Here is a 16,034-nt window from a genome sequence, read left to right on the forward strand (position 1 = left end):
TAGCGTCACCGAGAAAGACGCGCATTGACCTCTGACCCAGAGAGTGCAGGAAAGGCTGCTCGGTGGCAAGGACCCTTGGCCTGGGCTCTGGAGGGTGAGTAGGAGTTTGCTGGGGAAACAGTGTGGGGAGAGCAGCTCTGTTTCCTTGGGAAGGAGGAAGCAGTTTGAATGAAACATGAGGTGCATGGGGTTGGTGCAAGGTGAGCCCTCAAGTCAGCCAAACGTGGCTTGGCAGCTATCAAATAACCGTGGAAAGCCAACGGCACCTGTCTCCACATCCAGTAAGGGAAAGCAGCTCTTATTGAGGTTGGAGGCTTCTCCAGTCAGGGAGGTGTCCTGATGGAAGGTCAGAGATGTGGAGGCTGAATTTCCTGACTCCTGGGAAGGCGGTCACACGGGGCTGGGGGACAAGGCGGGGGGGGGGTGTAATTCCTGAGCACTGATGTCCCAGCCCTGTGGGCCTGCGGGCAACCAGCTGTGAGAACCAGGCCCACCTGTGGTAGCACAGCACCCTAGCCTGGGTCCCTATGGGGGGCAGAAGTGTGTCCAGGCTTCCTTCCCGAAGACGAACAGCTGGGGGGCTCCCCCCACATTCAGGTGGCACCCTCAGCCCTCACCACTCCTTGGGACAGACATGGAGACACAGGACGCAGATGTCTCACTCCGGCCAGCCTGCCACCTTCCCTCCCTGGAGCCACCAGGAGACGCAGACTGGATGCCCCTCCAGGAGAAGGAGGGCTAGAGCCCCCAGGCCAGCGGCTTTTGCGCTCCTCTGACCTACGTTCGGGCACCTGGGCATCCCTCAGCAGAGCTGATTAAGTTCGTTCCCTGCTGGAGCAGGAGTCAAGCTATTGTGTCAGGGGTGGCCATCCAAGGGGGCAGACAGAGCACTGGCTGAGGCTGACAGACTGGCCCTGCTTCGTCAACAGCACTCTCTGTGCTCTTGGGTAAGGCCCTACTCATACTGGGGCCTCAGTTTCCTCCTCTGTAAGATGGGGAGATTGAATTAGACGGTGTCTGAGGTCGTTTGACCTCAGTGTGGCCTCAGATGCCTGTGAAGAACAGGAGCAGGAGGGGTGCCTGGGTGGCTCAGTCGTTAAGCGTGTGCCTTCGGCTCAGGGCGTGATCCTGGCGTTATGGGATCGAGCCCCACATCAGGCTCCTCCGCTAATAGCCTGCTTCTTCCTCTCCCACTCCCCCTGCTTGTGTTCCCTCTCTCGCTGGCTGTCTCTATCTCTGTTAAATAAATAAATAAAATCTTCAAAAAAAAAAGAACAGGAGCAGAAGCCAGACTTTTTTCTCTCATACCCTAAGAGTCAAAGTCAGTGCTCTGGAAGGATCCCTGCAGAGGTGCAGGCAGCACGGAGGCAGCCCAGCAGAGAAGGTGAGCACGCAGGAGCTGACTCTGACCCTTAGCACCCGGGCAAGGACTTTCTCCAAGAGCTTCAGTGTCCCCTTGTGTCAAATGGGATTGAGGGCAACAAGCTCCGACTTTTGTGGGGGCCAGAAGAGGGGACGCTCCTCCAGCATTTATGGAGAGGCTGGCTCACAGGAACCACTCCTTCATGCTGCCACTGCCCCAAAGGCCTCCGGCCTGGGAAAGAGCTGCGCCCGGGCCTCACGGGGTTCACCCACAGACAGCGCTGGGAGCTGCAGTCCCTGGGGATTTGTTTCAAACGGTGGCCTCCCGCCATACCACTGTCAGGGGGTGATCTAGACTCGGGGTCCGGAGGACATGGCACGGCACATCTGTGTGCTGGGGGTGATAACAGCATGGGCCAAGGTCACCCCTGCCGGGAGCCCTTTGTGTCCCTCAACTCCCGCTGCTCCCCTTGGGCCTGGGGCTGGGGCCCAGCCTCCTGCCACATGTAGGAAAGTCCCTTTCCCCACGGAGGGCCGCAGGGCACTGACCTCATTGTAGTAGGGGCAGTTAGTGGACTCCTTCATGGACGTGCACTTCTTCTCGTCACCCACCTCCACGCACACCACGGGGTCCATGTTCAAGCCCACCAGCTGCCGGGCCTCAATCACAGTGACGCTGACCTGTGGGCAGGAGAGGGAGGCCAGAGGCGAGCCCAGTGAGCCTGGGAGCGGGTCCTCCTGGAGTAGGGGCCCAGGAGCAGAGAGCTGACACTGGACTTGGGTTCCAGTGTGAGCACTGCCTCTAATCTGCTGGGGATCGGGGGCTCTTTCCCCACTAAATCCCAGGGTCTTCATTTATAAAGGAAGGGCAAGGGCTGGATCACCTCTAAGTGCGTTCTAGAATTACCAGCAAGGAGGAGGGCGCTGGTTAAAGACACTGGTGTCCCTGCCAAACTCCAGACCAAGCCAGTCCAACCTTGGGCGGGTGGGGCCAGGCATCAGTATTTTTTTTTTAAGATTTTATTTATTTATTTATTTGAGAGAGAGAGAATGAAAGAGAGAGAGGAGAGAAATAGAGAGAGAGACCACGAGATGGGGAAGGGGCAGAGGGAAAAGTGGACTCCCCGCGGAGCAGGATTCGATTCTGGGACTCCAGGATCATGGCCTGAGCTGAAGGCAGTTGCTTAACCAACTGAGTCACCCAGGCGCCCAAGCATCTGTATTTTTTTTTTTTTAATGAAAGTACTTTTTTTTCCGCCGAAGATTCCATTCATTCATTCGACAGAGAGAGAGACAGCCAGTGAGAGAAGGAACACAAGCAGGGGGAGTGGGAGAGGAAGAAGCAGGCTCCCAGATCAGGGAGCCCGATGCGGGGCTCGATCCCAGGTCCCCGGGATCACGCCCTGAGCCGAAGGCAGACACCCAACGACTGAGCCACCCAGGCGCCCCCAAGCACCTGTATTTTTAAAGCTCCCGGTGATTTCAAGTGCTCCCCCAGCCTCTGTGGCTCCGCCTCGTGGAGGGCTGCAAACCACTTCCCGGGTTTCATGAGCTCAGGGATTATGCTTTCTAAGTCTTCATTAATGTGCATTTAATTTCCTGCTCTGGCATCTCTCATTTTAAGATTGCCGGCCGCTGAGAGCTCTCTGTGTTTCTGGAATTTGGCCCCTTTCCACATTCCTGGTTTCCCCCTTTTAAAAATTTCTTTGTTTGGGAGCCTGGGCCACCTTTGCTGGCTTGATGCTGTGTGTTCTGTGTGTTCTGTGTCTTTTCAGCTGGGGCCCAGCTCCTGGGAATCTTCCTTCTATGCAGGGAAGCCTCTTTTCACTTGTTTGTTCGCTGAACAAATGTTTGTGCATGTACACGGGGCAGGGGAGGGATGGTATGTGTGCATACCTTTTCTGGACCTTCCTCTTAAAGATTTATTTATTTATTTGAGAGAGAGACAGAGAGAGAGAGGTAGGGAGGGGCAGAGAGAGGGAGACAGAGTCCCAAGTAGACTCCCCACTGTGCACGGAGCCCTACGAGACCAGGCTGGATGTCACGACCCTGAGATCACAACCCAAGCCAAAACCAAGAGTCAGACGCTTAGCTGACTGCACCACCCGTGTGCCGCTCCTGACCTTCATTTTAAGCAATCAGTTCTGGCTTTGGGTTTAGAGGTGTCGGTCCCCATTGGGGCAGCCATGACAAAATAGAAAGAGGTACACATTTGGGGTGGCTGGACTGGCATTGAGCCCCAGACCCTGTACATGACCAGGTGTGAGAGGAGGCCACCATGTAGGCTCACTGAGCTAGATGTGGAAACACCATCTATCCATATAATAGAAATGCTAAATGAGGTAATGTGTCTCATACACAGTAGAAAGTTCTAGAAAATGTGAGCTATTGTTATAAATGGCTTCTCAAAGTCTCCCAAGTAGGTAGGGTCCCGTAGATGCTTATGAATGATCCATTTTACTCTCTCGCACTTGTATTTTAACAAAATAGCCTGTGCTAAACTAGAGTCAGCATTTACCTCAGCTCATTCTTCAAATGAAACTGTGGGGGTTGCTTTTACAAAGCGTCTCATCTCGGAGACTTGGTATTTCAATCGCTGTGCTGTGATGCAACTTCTAAATAGGATTTTACTCCAGAAAATTATTTTCCCTTTTCACAAAAAAAGAATAACCACGGAAATTATCATCCACTGTGTCCGTCAAAGTCTTATAAATATTCTGAAGGCCAAGAAAAATCCGTACATCAAAACTAATGCTGTTAAGAAAAATAGAAACTTCAATGCCAATGAGAACATTGCCAAGAAAGTATACAGAACTGGAAACCGAACATTTACTAATTGAAGGAACACTTGAACTACGAAAGCAAGCATTTCTATTTGGAACTTGAAATGCCAAAGAAATGAAGCTCAGAATCCAGAGCTCTGAAGAAGTTTAATGATCACCATTTCTTCAGGGAGCTAAAAAGGAAATAGAGCTAATTAACTTAGTTCCGAGAAGTTGACTGTGAAGAGAGTAAGCAGACACTAGAAGTCCTTCCAGAATGTTCTTGCACAGTAGTTCATAGAGTTTTAACCCCTATGAAACTTTTTATACCAAAGACTTAAAAAAAATCTCATTATATTTTCCCACAACTAACCATCATCTCCCCTCCATTAAAAAGAAAATAAAAAAGATTCTATAACTCAAGACTGGGAAGTAGACAGACACAGTTTTGTCCTATTAAGGTAATAAGACATGCTATCAGGAGATTAACCTTCCAAATGTGAACAGTTGGTTAGTTTTTATGTTTTTTATCCAGAGGCCCAGCCACGATGCTAGCGTTTTTGCCCCCAACTCCTTTTCAGGACCCAAAGGGCTGCGGAGAGAAGGAAGATTGAAAGGAGGAGAGGGTGGGGGGTGCGAAGAGAAAGGCTCCAGAGGGTGCTCTTTGCTGGCTGAGGGGTGTCCCGGAGGGGAGCCCTGGAAGTGAACCACTAAGGTCTTTGCATGGTGTTGGTGGGGGAGGGGAACGTCACTCCTGCTGCTTCCCCAACCCCACCTGGGGCTATATGGAGGGGAAATATATCACTTGGACTTGAAATTTAAAACAAATTTTGAGGGGCGCCTGGGTGGCTCACTTGTTTGAGTGCCTGACTCTTGATTTTGGCTCAGGTCATGATCTCAGGGTTGTGGGATCGAGCCCCACATCAGCCTCCTGCTCAGGTGGGCAGTCTGCTTGAGGTTCTCTCTCTCTCCTTCTGCCCCTCCCCATCCTCAAATAAATAAATCTTAAAAAAAAAAATAGAAGTAAAATTAAATAATTTTGAGGGAGCGGATTGGCCCTCCTTTCCTTCCGTTCTCTGGTCATCAGCAGAGGACTCGATTTTTCCAGGGTGGAAGATGGGGAGGCAAACAGACCCACAAAGGGACTGGGCGACCGGCTGACCGGGGAGATTCCTTTGGTAATCACCTATTCAGCCCTCGTTTTCCAAGATAAGGGACCTAGTCCCCGGGTGATGTCATGAAAGCCATCGCAAGGAATAATGCTGAGTATAAACCTAAGCCTCGGTCCTGGGAGAGCCCAAGAGTCATGGCGCGCTCTGGGACCTGCTTCCACGGAATCTGATGGTGTGGCCAGAATGGTGCTGGGGAGCTGGGCTGGCAGGGGGCAGGCCCATCAGTGCTGCCCTTCTGAAACGCCCTTTACCTTTCCTCACCTCCGGCTGGCGAGATGTGACATGACCAGGTAGGCATTTTGAGATCACTCCAGTGGTGGTGCAGAGGTTGGAGGGGAGCAGGCTCTGTGAGGGCGGGGAAGTGGGTGCAATACTGCATTCGAAGCTGGGGTCCAGGGTCAGTGTTAGGGAGATGACATGGAGGCGAGATGTGACATGACCAGGTAGGCATTTTGAGATCACTCCAGTGGTGGTGCAGAGGTTGGAGGGGAGCAGGCTCTGTGAGAGCTAGGAAGTGGGTGAAATACTGCATTCGAAGCTGGGGTCCAGGGTCAGTGTTAGGGAGATGACATGGAGGCGAAAATGTATTAGGTCTCGGTTCCCGGAAGAGAGGGCGGGGAACACAGGATTCCAAGACCTACCAAGAACATCTCTGCCCAAGCACTGAGCTTTGCTCACTCCGATGGGGAAGCTGCATACTCACTGGGGGGACACTGCGGCTTCTCGCCTTCGATACGCCAATAGTCAGGAAAGGGTTTACACACGACATACATTCTAACCAGAAGAAACAGAGGGGATGGGCACGCCATGGCCTTTTCACTGCTCCAAGCCCTCAGGGTCCTTCCCGCATCTGAGTTCAGCTAAGCCCCTCTCCTCCCACCAGCTGGGTGTGCTTTCTGAGGTCTTTCTCAAGGGGCGAAGCTAAGTTCTCCAGAAAGTGACATTCCTTTCGTAAGTTTTCTTGCCTTCAGTGTTGTATTTATTGGAAGTAAGAATAAATCCACACTTGCATCCTCAGAGCTCTCTCTCAAACTGTGTTCATATTTGTAGTTGAGATGGGAATGAACTTGTCAGAAAATACTGCGTTACCAGGTTAAATACAACAACCGTTCTGTTCAATTCCGAATGTCTGTAAAGTCTTTGGAGGGAGAAAGTGTGGTCCCCTTAATAAAAGTCTCTATTAGGAAGCAGTTGGAAAGAGCTTTGAAGAAAAAACAGTAGGTAGTAAGCTAAAGATGAGCTGGGACCAGTGGGGGGTGAATGTCCAAAAGGCTCAATTAGAGAGAAATTAGTCACTCTGACTGCTTCGGTTGGACACTCTTGGATTTGAACCCTGGCTCTACCTTTGAATAACTCTGTGACCTGGAGTAAGCTCCTTACCCTCCTTTGCCTCAGTTTCTCACCTATGAAATGCAGTAACACCTATATTTGGGTGGTTGTAAGAATTACGTTAACTTAAATGGAAAACATACACACAGCTCTCAGTCTAGTGCCGGGCTCAGAGTAAGCCTTCAAGAAAATAAGTTATGTTAAAAGATCAACAATGACTCCATTTTCTATGTGCCCTTATGTGGCAGGCTGGTGACAACCGCAGCAGGAAGAGTATCTGAAAACACAGACAAACAGGTCTTTGTTCTTTGGAATTTTCCTATTCTCAGAGAACAGAGGAGCAAAGCCCTGAGCCCAGTCCCCTGCAAAAGCCTTCAGAGGTCTTCAGATATTGTTTGGGTTGTGGCAGAGATGTGAGGGAGTGACATTCCCAAACCCCGCAGGAGCCCAACGGCTTGAGACTATCTAAAACCACCGCCTGGGACTAATTTTCAAGCACCAGGAAAGATAGTCGCCAACTGGATGAAAACAAACTGAAGCAAGGATTAAGGGAGACAAGGAATGTCCTTGAGAAAACACGATCAGATGTACTGATACAAAGAAAGGTGCCTCTTAGTCCTTTATACCATCACCTGAGGGAGGTGAGGTGGGGCTGTCCTTAATGATGGGGTGGTGTGCATGGGGTCTGGGAAATGAGGATCAAAGATACAGCTCTAGGGGCGGCTGGGTGGCTCAGTGGGTTAAGTGTCTGCCTTCGGCTCTGATCATGATTCCAGGGTTGTGGGATCACATCCTGCACTGGGCTCCCTGCTCAATGGGGAGCCTGCTTCTCCCTCTGTCCCTCCCCCTACTCTCGTGTGCACTCTCTCTCTCTAATAAATAAATAAAATCTTAAAAAAAAAAAAAAAGACACAGCTCTAACCTGGGAGAGGAGGCTCACTCTGATTCTGGGCTCTGGTTCTGACACAGTGGCAGCCAGATTCAGTCTCCTGAAGGCTCTGTTTCCTCTGACCAGTGAGCATACTCAGTCCTAGGAATGCCCACAGTCTTCTAACCTAAAGCTGGGTCTTGCCTAAAGCTGGGTCCTGTCAGACCCTAAGGGAAGGCCTAGAGCAATGGGTGGTCCATGGGCCCTCTTGCTTCCAGTTTATAAATAAGTACTAGGTGCTTCTGGCTTGTACATTAGTCTATTGTGGGTTGTGTTAGTGTAACTCAGTCTCTCAGGCTCCGATCAACTCTGCCAGAAGGACAAAATTGGGGATGTGGGCCTACAAAGCTCAGGACCAGGCACCCTAGGCTTGGAGGGCTGCGCTGGGATTCAGTCGTCCTGTGTGACCCCCTCTCAGCAGCTACCAGCCATGCTCATGACCCATCCTGCCTGCGCTGTGGCCACATTAAGTATGGCTTCAAATTTTTCCCTATCTCAGCCACTCTGTCTCCAGTTTCAGAAACACAGAAACAGAAAAATTAAGTGTTAATTTCAGAAAACACAGAGAAGAAAAAGAAAGAAAAAACCCACCCACGTTCTCACACCTATGGCTAACCAGGATTGACATTACTTCTGGCATTAAAAAACAATAATTTAAAAAAGCACACCAAAAAAATCTTTCTTCAGAGGTTCTTACTTTAATTGTATTTATATATATTATATATATATTGTATATAATAATACAACTGTATATTTATTATTTTTATATAGATATTGCTGATTCTTGGTCTTTTTACAGCTTTTCCAGGTCCCTCTAACTTTATGAAGTCCAGTGCTGGACACGAATTAAACCCTGGGAGGGCTTTGACCAGCAAAAGCAGAGTTCTCAAGTTCCTCTGTAGGCTTTTACCTCTTTAGTTATGACACTTTTACAAGTGCCTCTCAGAAACAAGCTTACTTTAGGAACTTATATTCAGCTCTATGACCCTCAGATCCATGCAACCAGAGTCTATAATGCACATTTGGCCAGAACTCCCTACTCGAGTAGAGTCTGCAAGGTATGCAGCCTCGAGTTGCCCCACCTACCTGGAAATCCATGGGGCGCCCGGCACATGGCTCCATCTTAATGTCTGGCTTGGACCTGAGAAGGAGAATGTACAGTCAGGCCTGGTGTAAGGGGACTGCTTGCAGGGGGGGAGGCAGGCACTGGCAGTGGTTGGACCCTGGCAGAGGGCAGAAGGACAGAATCATGGTCTTCAAACACTCCAGGACTATCAAACAGAATGGGGATTAATTGTTCTCAGAGGCCGCAATAGAGAGGCCTAGCTAATGGCACAAACGACAGAGAGATAGCTACAAGGTCAACAGGTTCAGATGTGGGCTGGGCAGCTCTGTGATTTCCCTTGGCCTGGAGCTGTTCAGTGACCTGGACACAGGCTCCTGCCTTTGTAGGGACCAGGGTGTGAGAGACATCCAGGAAAAGAAGAAAGGGGTAGGGTTAGGAAGAAGCTGGCCAGGAGCCCTCATTCTTCCCCACCCCAATTCCACACACAGCAGGTCCTGCCCGATGGGGCAGAGGCAGTTTGGGGTGCGAGACTCCCGCACACTCACCGCTTGTTGGAGACGTTGGTGGTGAGAGCTGTGACAGAGGCTAGAGATACGGAGTCGGGGTCCAGCCCATCCCCCAGCCGAATGGCCAAGCGGCCAAGGTCCTCCATCTCCAGCACAGCCGGTTCATCTGCCGAAGAAGAAAGGCCAGTTAGGTGGACTGGATGGTGCGCTAGAGACTGTCCTTCCCCTTTTGCTTTGGCATCCAGGAAGCTAACAGCCAATTTTTGGGCATACTTGGTAGCATCTGATTAGAATGTTACGGCCCGTATATCTGCAGTGTTTCCTACCTCAGCTTGATCTGTGATTTTAATTGATATTGTATCTAGTCTTGTTTTTTTAATTATAATTTTTTAAAAGATTTAAAAAATATATATATATATATTTATTTTAGAGAGAGAGTGAAGGTGCAGAGAGAGAGAGAGAGAGAGAATCTCAAGCAGACTCCACGGAGTGCGGAGCCCAACATGGGGCTTGATCCCAGGACCCTGAGATCATAACCTGAGCTGACACCAAGAGTTGGATGCTCAACTGACTACGCCACCCAGGCGCCCCTTTAAAGGCTTTTTTAAGTTTATTTATTTAAGCAATTGGTACCCCCAAGGTGGGGCTCAAACTCACGACCCCAAGATCAAGTGCCACATGCGTGTTCTACTGACTGAGCCAGCCAGGCACCCCTAGTCTTGCTTTTTTATTTTACTCGAATGTAACTCTTTTATTGTATATGACTTGTATAAGCACTGAATACCTCTTGTGGAAGAAGGTAGGGAATGAAGAATCCATACTTACGTACTTTTCGAACAATAGCTACTCTACCATTTACTGAGAGGCGCCTATGTGTCAGGCACAAAGCCAGGCACGTCCTGCATCTATCTCCACTTCTCATATCCGTGTCCTGTCCAGATAGGCACTATTCTCATGTCTCGGATTGGGAAACTGAGGCTTAGGAAGTAGCTTATCCATGTACAAGAGCTGATGATGAATCCGGAACCTAACTCGGCACTGATGTATGAGTCCAACGAGACGAAGAATCACCTGTCCCGAGAAAGCACCGAAGCACGGTGGGTTTGGGCCTCGGCCAGCAGCTGTATCCTCTCCAATCTAAGGAGAAGGGCACAGCTAGAACTGGCACGGGGGCAAGAGGGAGAGAGGCTGGGGCCAGTGGGCCACACAGGGGATCTGAGGAAGGAAGACAGGAGCTCCGAAGGAGGATGTGTGATCAACGGGCTGGGTCAGAAAGCTACATACTGCTCCCTTACCCAATCCCGTTCTCCCCTGTCTTCTTCCTGGCCTCCGTGCCTCCTTGAGAACAGCTGTCTTGCCCTCTCCCCAGGCTGCTGCTTTCCGGGGAACCAGGGCCACAGGCCACTCTGGACTCTCAGGCCCCACCCTGCCTCTCTTCCCCGGGGCGGGGCCTTCCCTGCAGCCTGGTGAGAAGGCCTGGGGAAAGGCAGGGCAGAGGGTCCTGCCACTGAGTAAGGATTTTCTGGAGGCTGATTTTCCCCCTGGCCAAACCACTTTCGTTTTTTTGTTATTCCCTTCTCTAATGAACAATCTTCAGGCTTCTGTGCGCAGGGAAAAAAAAGGGAGGGAGGAACAGAGAGGGCAAGAGAAGCCTTTCATGAACAGGCCCACCTGACAGAGGGCTCTGCTCAGTTCTAGACCAGAGGAGATGCCCTTCCCACCCTTGGTGCTAGGAGCGCCCCCTTCCTGAAGACCACCTTCAGGACTCGGCTTGCCGGCAGCCAATGGGAGGCTAGGGCCCGCCCAGGTAGCCTCGCTGGCCAATCACAGGAGAGCCTTGTTGGGGCGCTGGCCGCGGAGCGGGGGGGTTTGGTCTCTGCCAGGTGCTGAGAGATGGCCCCGGGCTTGTCCGTACCTTGTCTTTGGGGTTCCTCCTTGTGGGGCCGGTTCTTGCCGAGCTTCATGGCCGAGAACACACTTCTCCCGGCTCTGTGAGGCGGGCCGCCGGAACGAGGTGGAGGGAGATGGACGCCAGGAGGAAGACAACACAAACACAGGAGAGCAAAACCCGAGAAAGAACACGTAAGAGAAAGGAGTTTCATACTCCAGCCTCTCCGGTGCTGGTCCCGAGATATCGTGGGGGCCAGACTTTCTAAAGCGGGAGCCAGGAGGGGGAATTAGAGCAGAGGAGACCCCACCACTTGCTCCTTCCCGGTGCCTTCACGCCACTGAGGAACAGGCCAGGGCCCAGCGATCAGAAAAGGTGACCTTTGGCTGGAAAGAACAGTTTTTATAACTGGAGCCCTCCCGGGGCCTGGGCTGATCTCCGCTCCCTCAGTCCGTCTTAGAGCTCTGAGCTCCACCATGCCTCTGAGCTTATCCTCCCTGTCCGTGTACCCCACCTCAGCTGGTTGGAAGGAAAGCCAGATGACCCGAGACCAAGCATCAGGACAGACGGACAGGAATAGGATCAGAGGGGCAGAGGCCAAGGAGGAGGTGGGAGATGTGGCTGAAACAAGCGGCTGGGTTCTCAGATGGCGCTGGTGCTCAAAGCCTACCTTGTCTTTTCCAACCTTTCCATGCCCTGGGATTCCCCTTGGTCCCCAGTGAAAAGGAGGAGATGGGCCCTTTCCCATCTGTCTTTGGTGCTGGCTTCCACCCCTTCTACTTGTCCCCGCTCACTGTGGAGTCCCCCCTTTCAACCAACCCCCAGGAACGTATGGCAGACTCCATAGTTCCTACCTCTTTCTCTGGCTTGGAGTGGCCTTGTGCCCCCAGGCGAAGGGCCTTGCAGTCAGGGGGGCTGAGGGAAGGGGGCAAGGGCCGTCAGTGTCCCTTCAGTGATGTCCCTGCAGCCGAGCCTGAGGTCCCTGGTGCCAGGAGGGACCCGGAGTTGGATCAGTAGGGGGTAAAGTGCAATATTCCATTACCCCATCAATATTGCACGAGCTGGATACCTGACTCCCTCCTCTTCCCATTCTCCTCCTCCTGGGCGTAGCCCTGTCATCGTGTAGGCCCGGGGGGGCGAGATGGAGGCTGCAGCTCTGAGCTCGCCTGCAGCAGAGCCCACCCACCTTTGGGTCACACATCTCCCTGCAGAGCCTTGGCTATGGTTCCCAAGACTCCCTGCTCTTTATACCGGGTAATGTGCGGTTGGGCAAAACCTTTCTGTCCTCGTAGGGATGGCCATAAACCTCAAGCCCCTCTACTCCAGGTTGGGGGCCAATCTCATTCCCTCAAATCTGGCCCTACTCTAACCCCAGGCCTTTCTTTTCTCTTCTTTGCTTTCTTTACACCCAGGCAAGACATGGAGGGCTGTGAGTCTGCAATCCAGTGAGAGAGCAACCAAGAATCCCTCCGTGTGCACCAGCTCACAGCTTAGAAAACACCAGTGTATCCGTGGTTTCCTAAAAAGCCATGAGGTGAGTAAAGGAAAGCTGGGGTAACACTGATGTGTCTGCACTAGCCAGCATCATGTTGTCTGGAACATCGCAACAGAGGAGAGTGAAAGGAAGCTTCTCCCCTTCTAATAAGGGAAGGTTTATACCTATGTGCCAACAAGAGATTATCCAATTTTTCTTGAGCACCTACTATGGGCCAAAGGCTTTTCCAGATGTTTGCTCATTTCATCTTCATAGCAATCCTGGGAGGGACACAATGCTTTTCCTCATTCAACCCAAGGAAGGACTCAGAGGCTCAGAGCACTGGAGTTGAAGCACAGCAGAGCCCCCGCCTGCTAGGCCGTCAACTCCCACCCCTCAGTGCGATGGGGTTGCACTTCTCTGTCAGTGGACATCCCATCCTGACCATTTGGAACTTTGGTGAACAATCACCAGGCCCTGTACTTATAGGTGTGGGTGTGGACCATGGGCCAGCACAAGCTGCAGATCAGGATGCCGTCTGTGACGAGTCCCACAGACGCCTTGGTTTACTTACAGAGAAGGGGCTCGTTCACAAATTATCTCAGCCTCAATGCATTTTGGGAAGAGACTGCCATGAAGGTTAATGGCTGGTGACAAAACATTGAGCAGGTCAATGACCTCATCAGGAACAACTGAGTGGCCGTGAGAAAGGACCATCCTGCCTGGCTCACACTGAGCCCCCGTGGGATTGCTCCCTGCCTGGTGGCCTTAAGGGTGGGGGAACTGGTCGGAGCACCCTCTGGCCCCTGCAACAGGTTGCCTGCCTAGTGTGGGCCCTCACTCTACTTCCTGTCTCAGTGTTTGGGATTCCATTCTATCCAGCCTTCCTGCTCTGACTGCCGCTCTCCTGGATTACCCAGGAGTCTCCTGGACGGCCCTATGCTTGACTGTACAATCACTTCTTGGCCATTTCTGGGCCGTGCCATCCTTAGAGTCCCCAGCCTTATGCTGTGTGTGACCTGCACGATGCCATCACACGCAGCCTGCTCCTTACCCTTCACCCCTCTGGGCTGCCCTCCCTCCTCCCCCATCCTGTTCCCCTTGCCCTAAAGCTCCTGGGAAAGTGCTCTGAGATGGTAGGTCAAAGCACTGTGTTGGGTCCGAAGCAGGCTCTGCCTGGAGAAGCCAGCTGCTTGGCATCCTGGGACAGGGTCTGTATCTGCTGCCTGAGGCCTGGAGGGGGTTCAAGTAGCAGGGAATTGTGGCTTTCTGATGCTGGTCCCAAGGACCCACCAAAGTGGAAAAAGGCTTGGGGCCTCCCTTGGGCAGTTATGACCCTTGAGCTTGAAAGTCACTTTCTTCCTTAAAATAAACATATTTGGAAGCAAAGATTGAGACTTAAAAAAACCCAAAAACCTATACTCTCCTACTTTTCTCCACTGTACCCTGAAGCCACCCAAAGGAGAAAATGCTTTTCCTAGGCCCTGCATAATTTTAAGCATCTCAGGTGGACGGGTTCACCGGTGGTACTCCTCTATGCCTGGAAATATCTCAAAATGATGATTTATCCCTTAATGAAAAATGCAGAATGTGTAGGGTGAATGTAATTTCCGGAATTCTTACGATGGGCTCCCAGACTTGCTCTTCAGGTCATCTGGACAGCGTGCGGTCCAGCCTGATGTCACTGGCTCACACCACCCTTCAGGGTTTTCTGATTGACGACACATCAGAAGTTCACTCTAGAAGCAGCCTTTTCTGCCTCTTGCTTCACTGCTTCCCGAAAACAGCGTGCCTGCTCCTCCTGGCAAAGGGTAAAGGTGATTTCTGGAATGAATGTTAATTTAGACAGGGATTGCTGAAGATGATCCACTGGTCTTAGAGACTTAGATTTCCAAAATGTGGAATTTGTTGACTAGGTGACTGTGCGCTGGTGTACTGAGCTGTTGTTTTTGTTTTTAAATAAAATGCTGCATTTGGTCTGAGTCCTTCGATTCCATGCGATGAGATTCCATGCGATGAGAAAGAGACAAAGAAAACAAGCCAGTCATCAACTCAGTGAAAAAATACTTTGCAACCAAGTGGCTCCTCCTTCTTGGCCGCTGGAAAACAGAAGCAGGAGCCAGGGCAGGTGGGCCTCTGTGGGCCCTCTGAGGATTTAGGGCCACATTTGGGCTTCCCCGTTGCTGGATTCACTGCAGGCAGAATGATATGCATGTAACAATGCAGACCACTCTCACCCTCTAGAGAAAAGATTTAACATTAGTTCACTCTTTTGTAAACTCCTTTTTTCATTTCTGGACCTGAAGATTTCTTTGCTGGTTCCACGGCTCAGATCTAGAAGGACGTTGTGGCTGGGGGACGCACTTAGGGCCCCAGGGGAGAGTTTGGTATTCAGAATGACTTGGGAACATTGGCCAAAATAAATGCAGTGAGCTGGGCATTACACGAATTCAGGTCTCTGTATTCTTCTGGAGGGAGTGCTGTGTTGAGCACGGACTCCAGACCTGGCTGCCCACGGCTCTGCCCTGAGATGGCCTTCAATCCTCACAATCCAGGCTCACCAGCTCAGGCCTCAGGTAATTAGGAGGGACTCCTGCCCGAGAGAAACAGGTCTCTGGCTCTCCGCATTGTTGAAACAGCCACATTTTCCCAACTTGGGGGCATGTGCTCCAAGTGCCCCTTTGGTGGGTTTATTTCTTTCAGTGCCCCTGCCCCAAGTACAGCTAATTTCATAATTGCAGGCTGTAGGGTTGTTTTTCAGTGTGTTGAATTTCAGTTAGTTTCAAAGAGCTTCCCACATCTGGGCAGGACAGGTCGACCCTTCATACAAGAACGTGTCCCCGAACTGGCCTGTTTGCCCGTGGGCCCTGGGGGAAGCAGGAGGCTCGGGAGGCCCTTGCGTACTGAGGCGCACAGTTCGCCAGGGAGCAGGCTCCTCAGCTCTCGCTGCTGGCCGAGCCCTTGCAAGACTCCGGCAAACAGCATCAGGGCAGCAGGTTTCCCACCTCCCCACGCGAACCTCTCCCCGCATCTCACTGACTCACGGGGAGCACGAGCCCCTTCATGGCAGAATCCTTCGTTTTTCCTACTGCAACCCGCACATATCTCCACTGATTTCTCCTCAGGGGAGCTCCAAACCAGCCAGCTTTGCCACACGATAACCTTTCAGAGATTTAAAACTGATTTTAAAACTTTCCCAGGTGAAAAAGAGTTTCAACTTGTTTATAATCTCTTTTTAGCAATCTCATTTCCCTCCCCTTTCAATCCTCCTCCTGCCCTACACATTAAAATAAACATAAAAAATGCCAGTTGACTTTATCCCACGTGCTGACTGGAGATGACAAGAGATTCGGATGAGGTAGCACTAGGGAACCAGCATTTTCTGCGGGGCTACCATGTGGCTGCCCCGTGGGGCACCTCAGCTACGACCAGTCTGCGTCGCTGGGGGTCTGGCTTGGGACACACTGGGAGCTGGAACCAGGAAGGGCCCTAGAGCATCGCCACTTGCAGACAGAGCCTGGGGGAGGGACAGGTTGCTCACACCTCC

General features: G+C 51.5%; 1 protein-coding gene across 3 annotated transcripts in view; it reads right to left on the bottom strand.

The window, feature by feature from the left end:
* Nucleotides 1-16,034, bottom strand: part of OTOF (otoferlin) — a 91,179-nt gene that overhangs the window by 27,228 nt on the left and 47,917 nt on the right. For all 3 annotated transcript variants that reach the window (XM_040622999.1, XM_040622997.1, XM_040622998.1), the window contains 4 exons: nucleotides 11,041-11,114; nucleotides 9,165-9,291; nucleotides 8,640-8,694; nucleotides 1,912-2,043 (listed from right to left, as the gene is read on the bottom strand). In XM_040622999.1, coding sequence (XP_040478933.1) covers nucleotides 1,912-2,043; nucleotides 8,640-8,694; nucleotides 9,165-9,291; nucleotides 11,041-11,114 — 388 coding nt within the window. The remainder of the gene's footprint in view (nucleotides 1-1,911; nucleotides 2,044-8,639; nucleotides 8,695-9,164; nucleotides 9,292-11,040; nucleotides 11,115-16,034) is intronic.

The sequence above is a fragment of the Ursus maritimus genome, unplaced genomic scaffold (genome assembly GCF_017311325.1).
Source record: "Ursus maritimus isolate PB19 unplaced genomic scaffold, ASM1731132v1 scaffold_6, whole genome shotgun sequence".
NCBI lineage: Eukaryota > Metazoa > Chordata > Mammalia > Carnivora > Ursidae > Ursus > Ursus maritimus.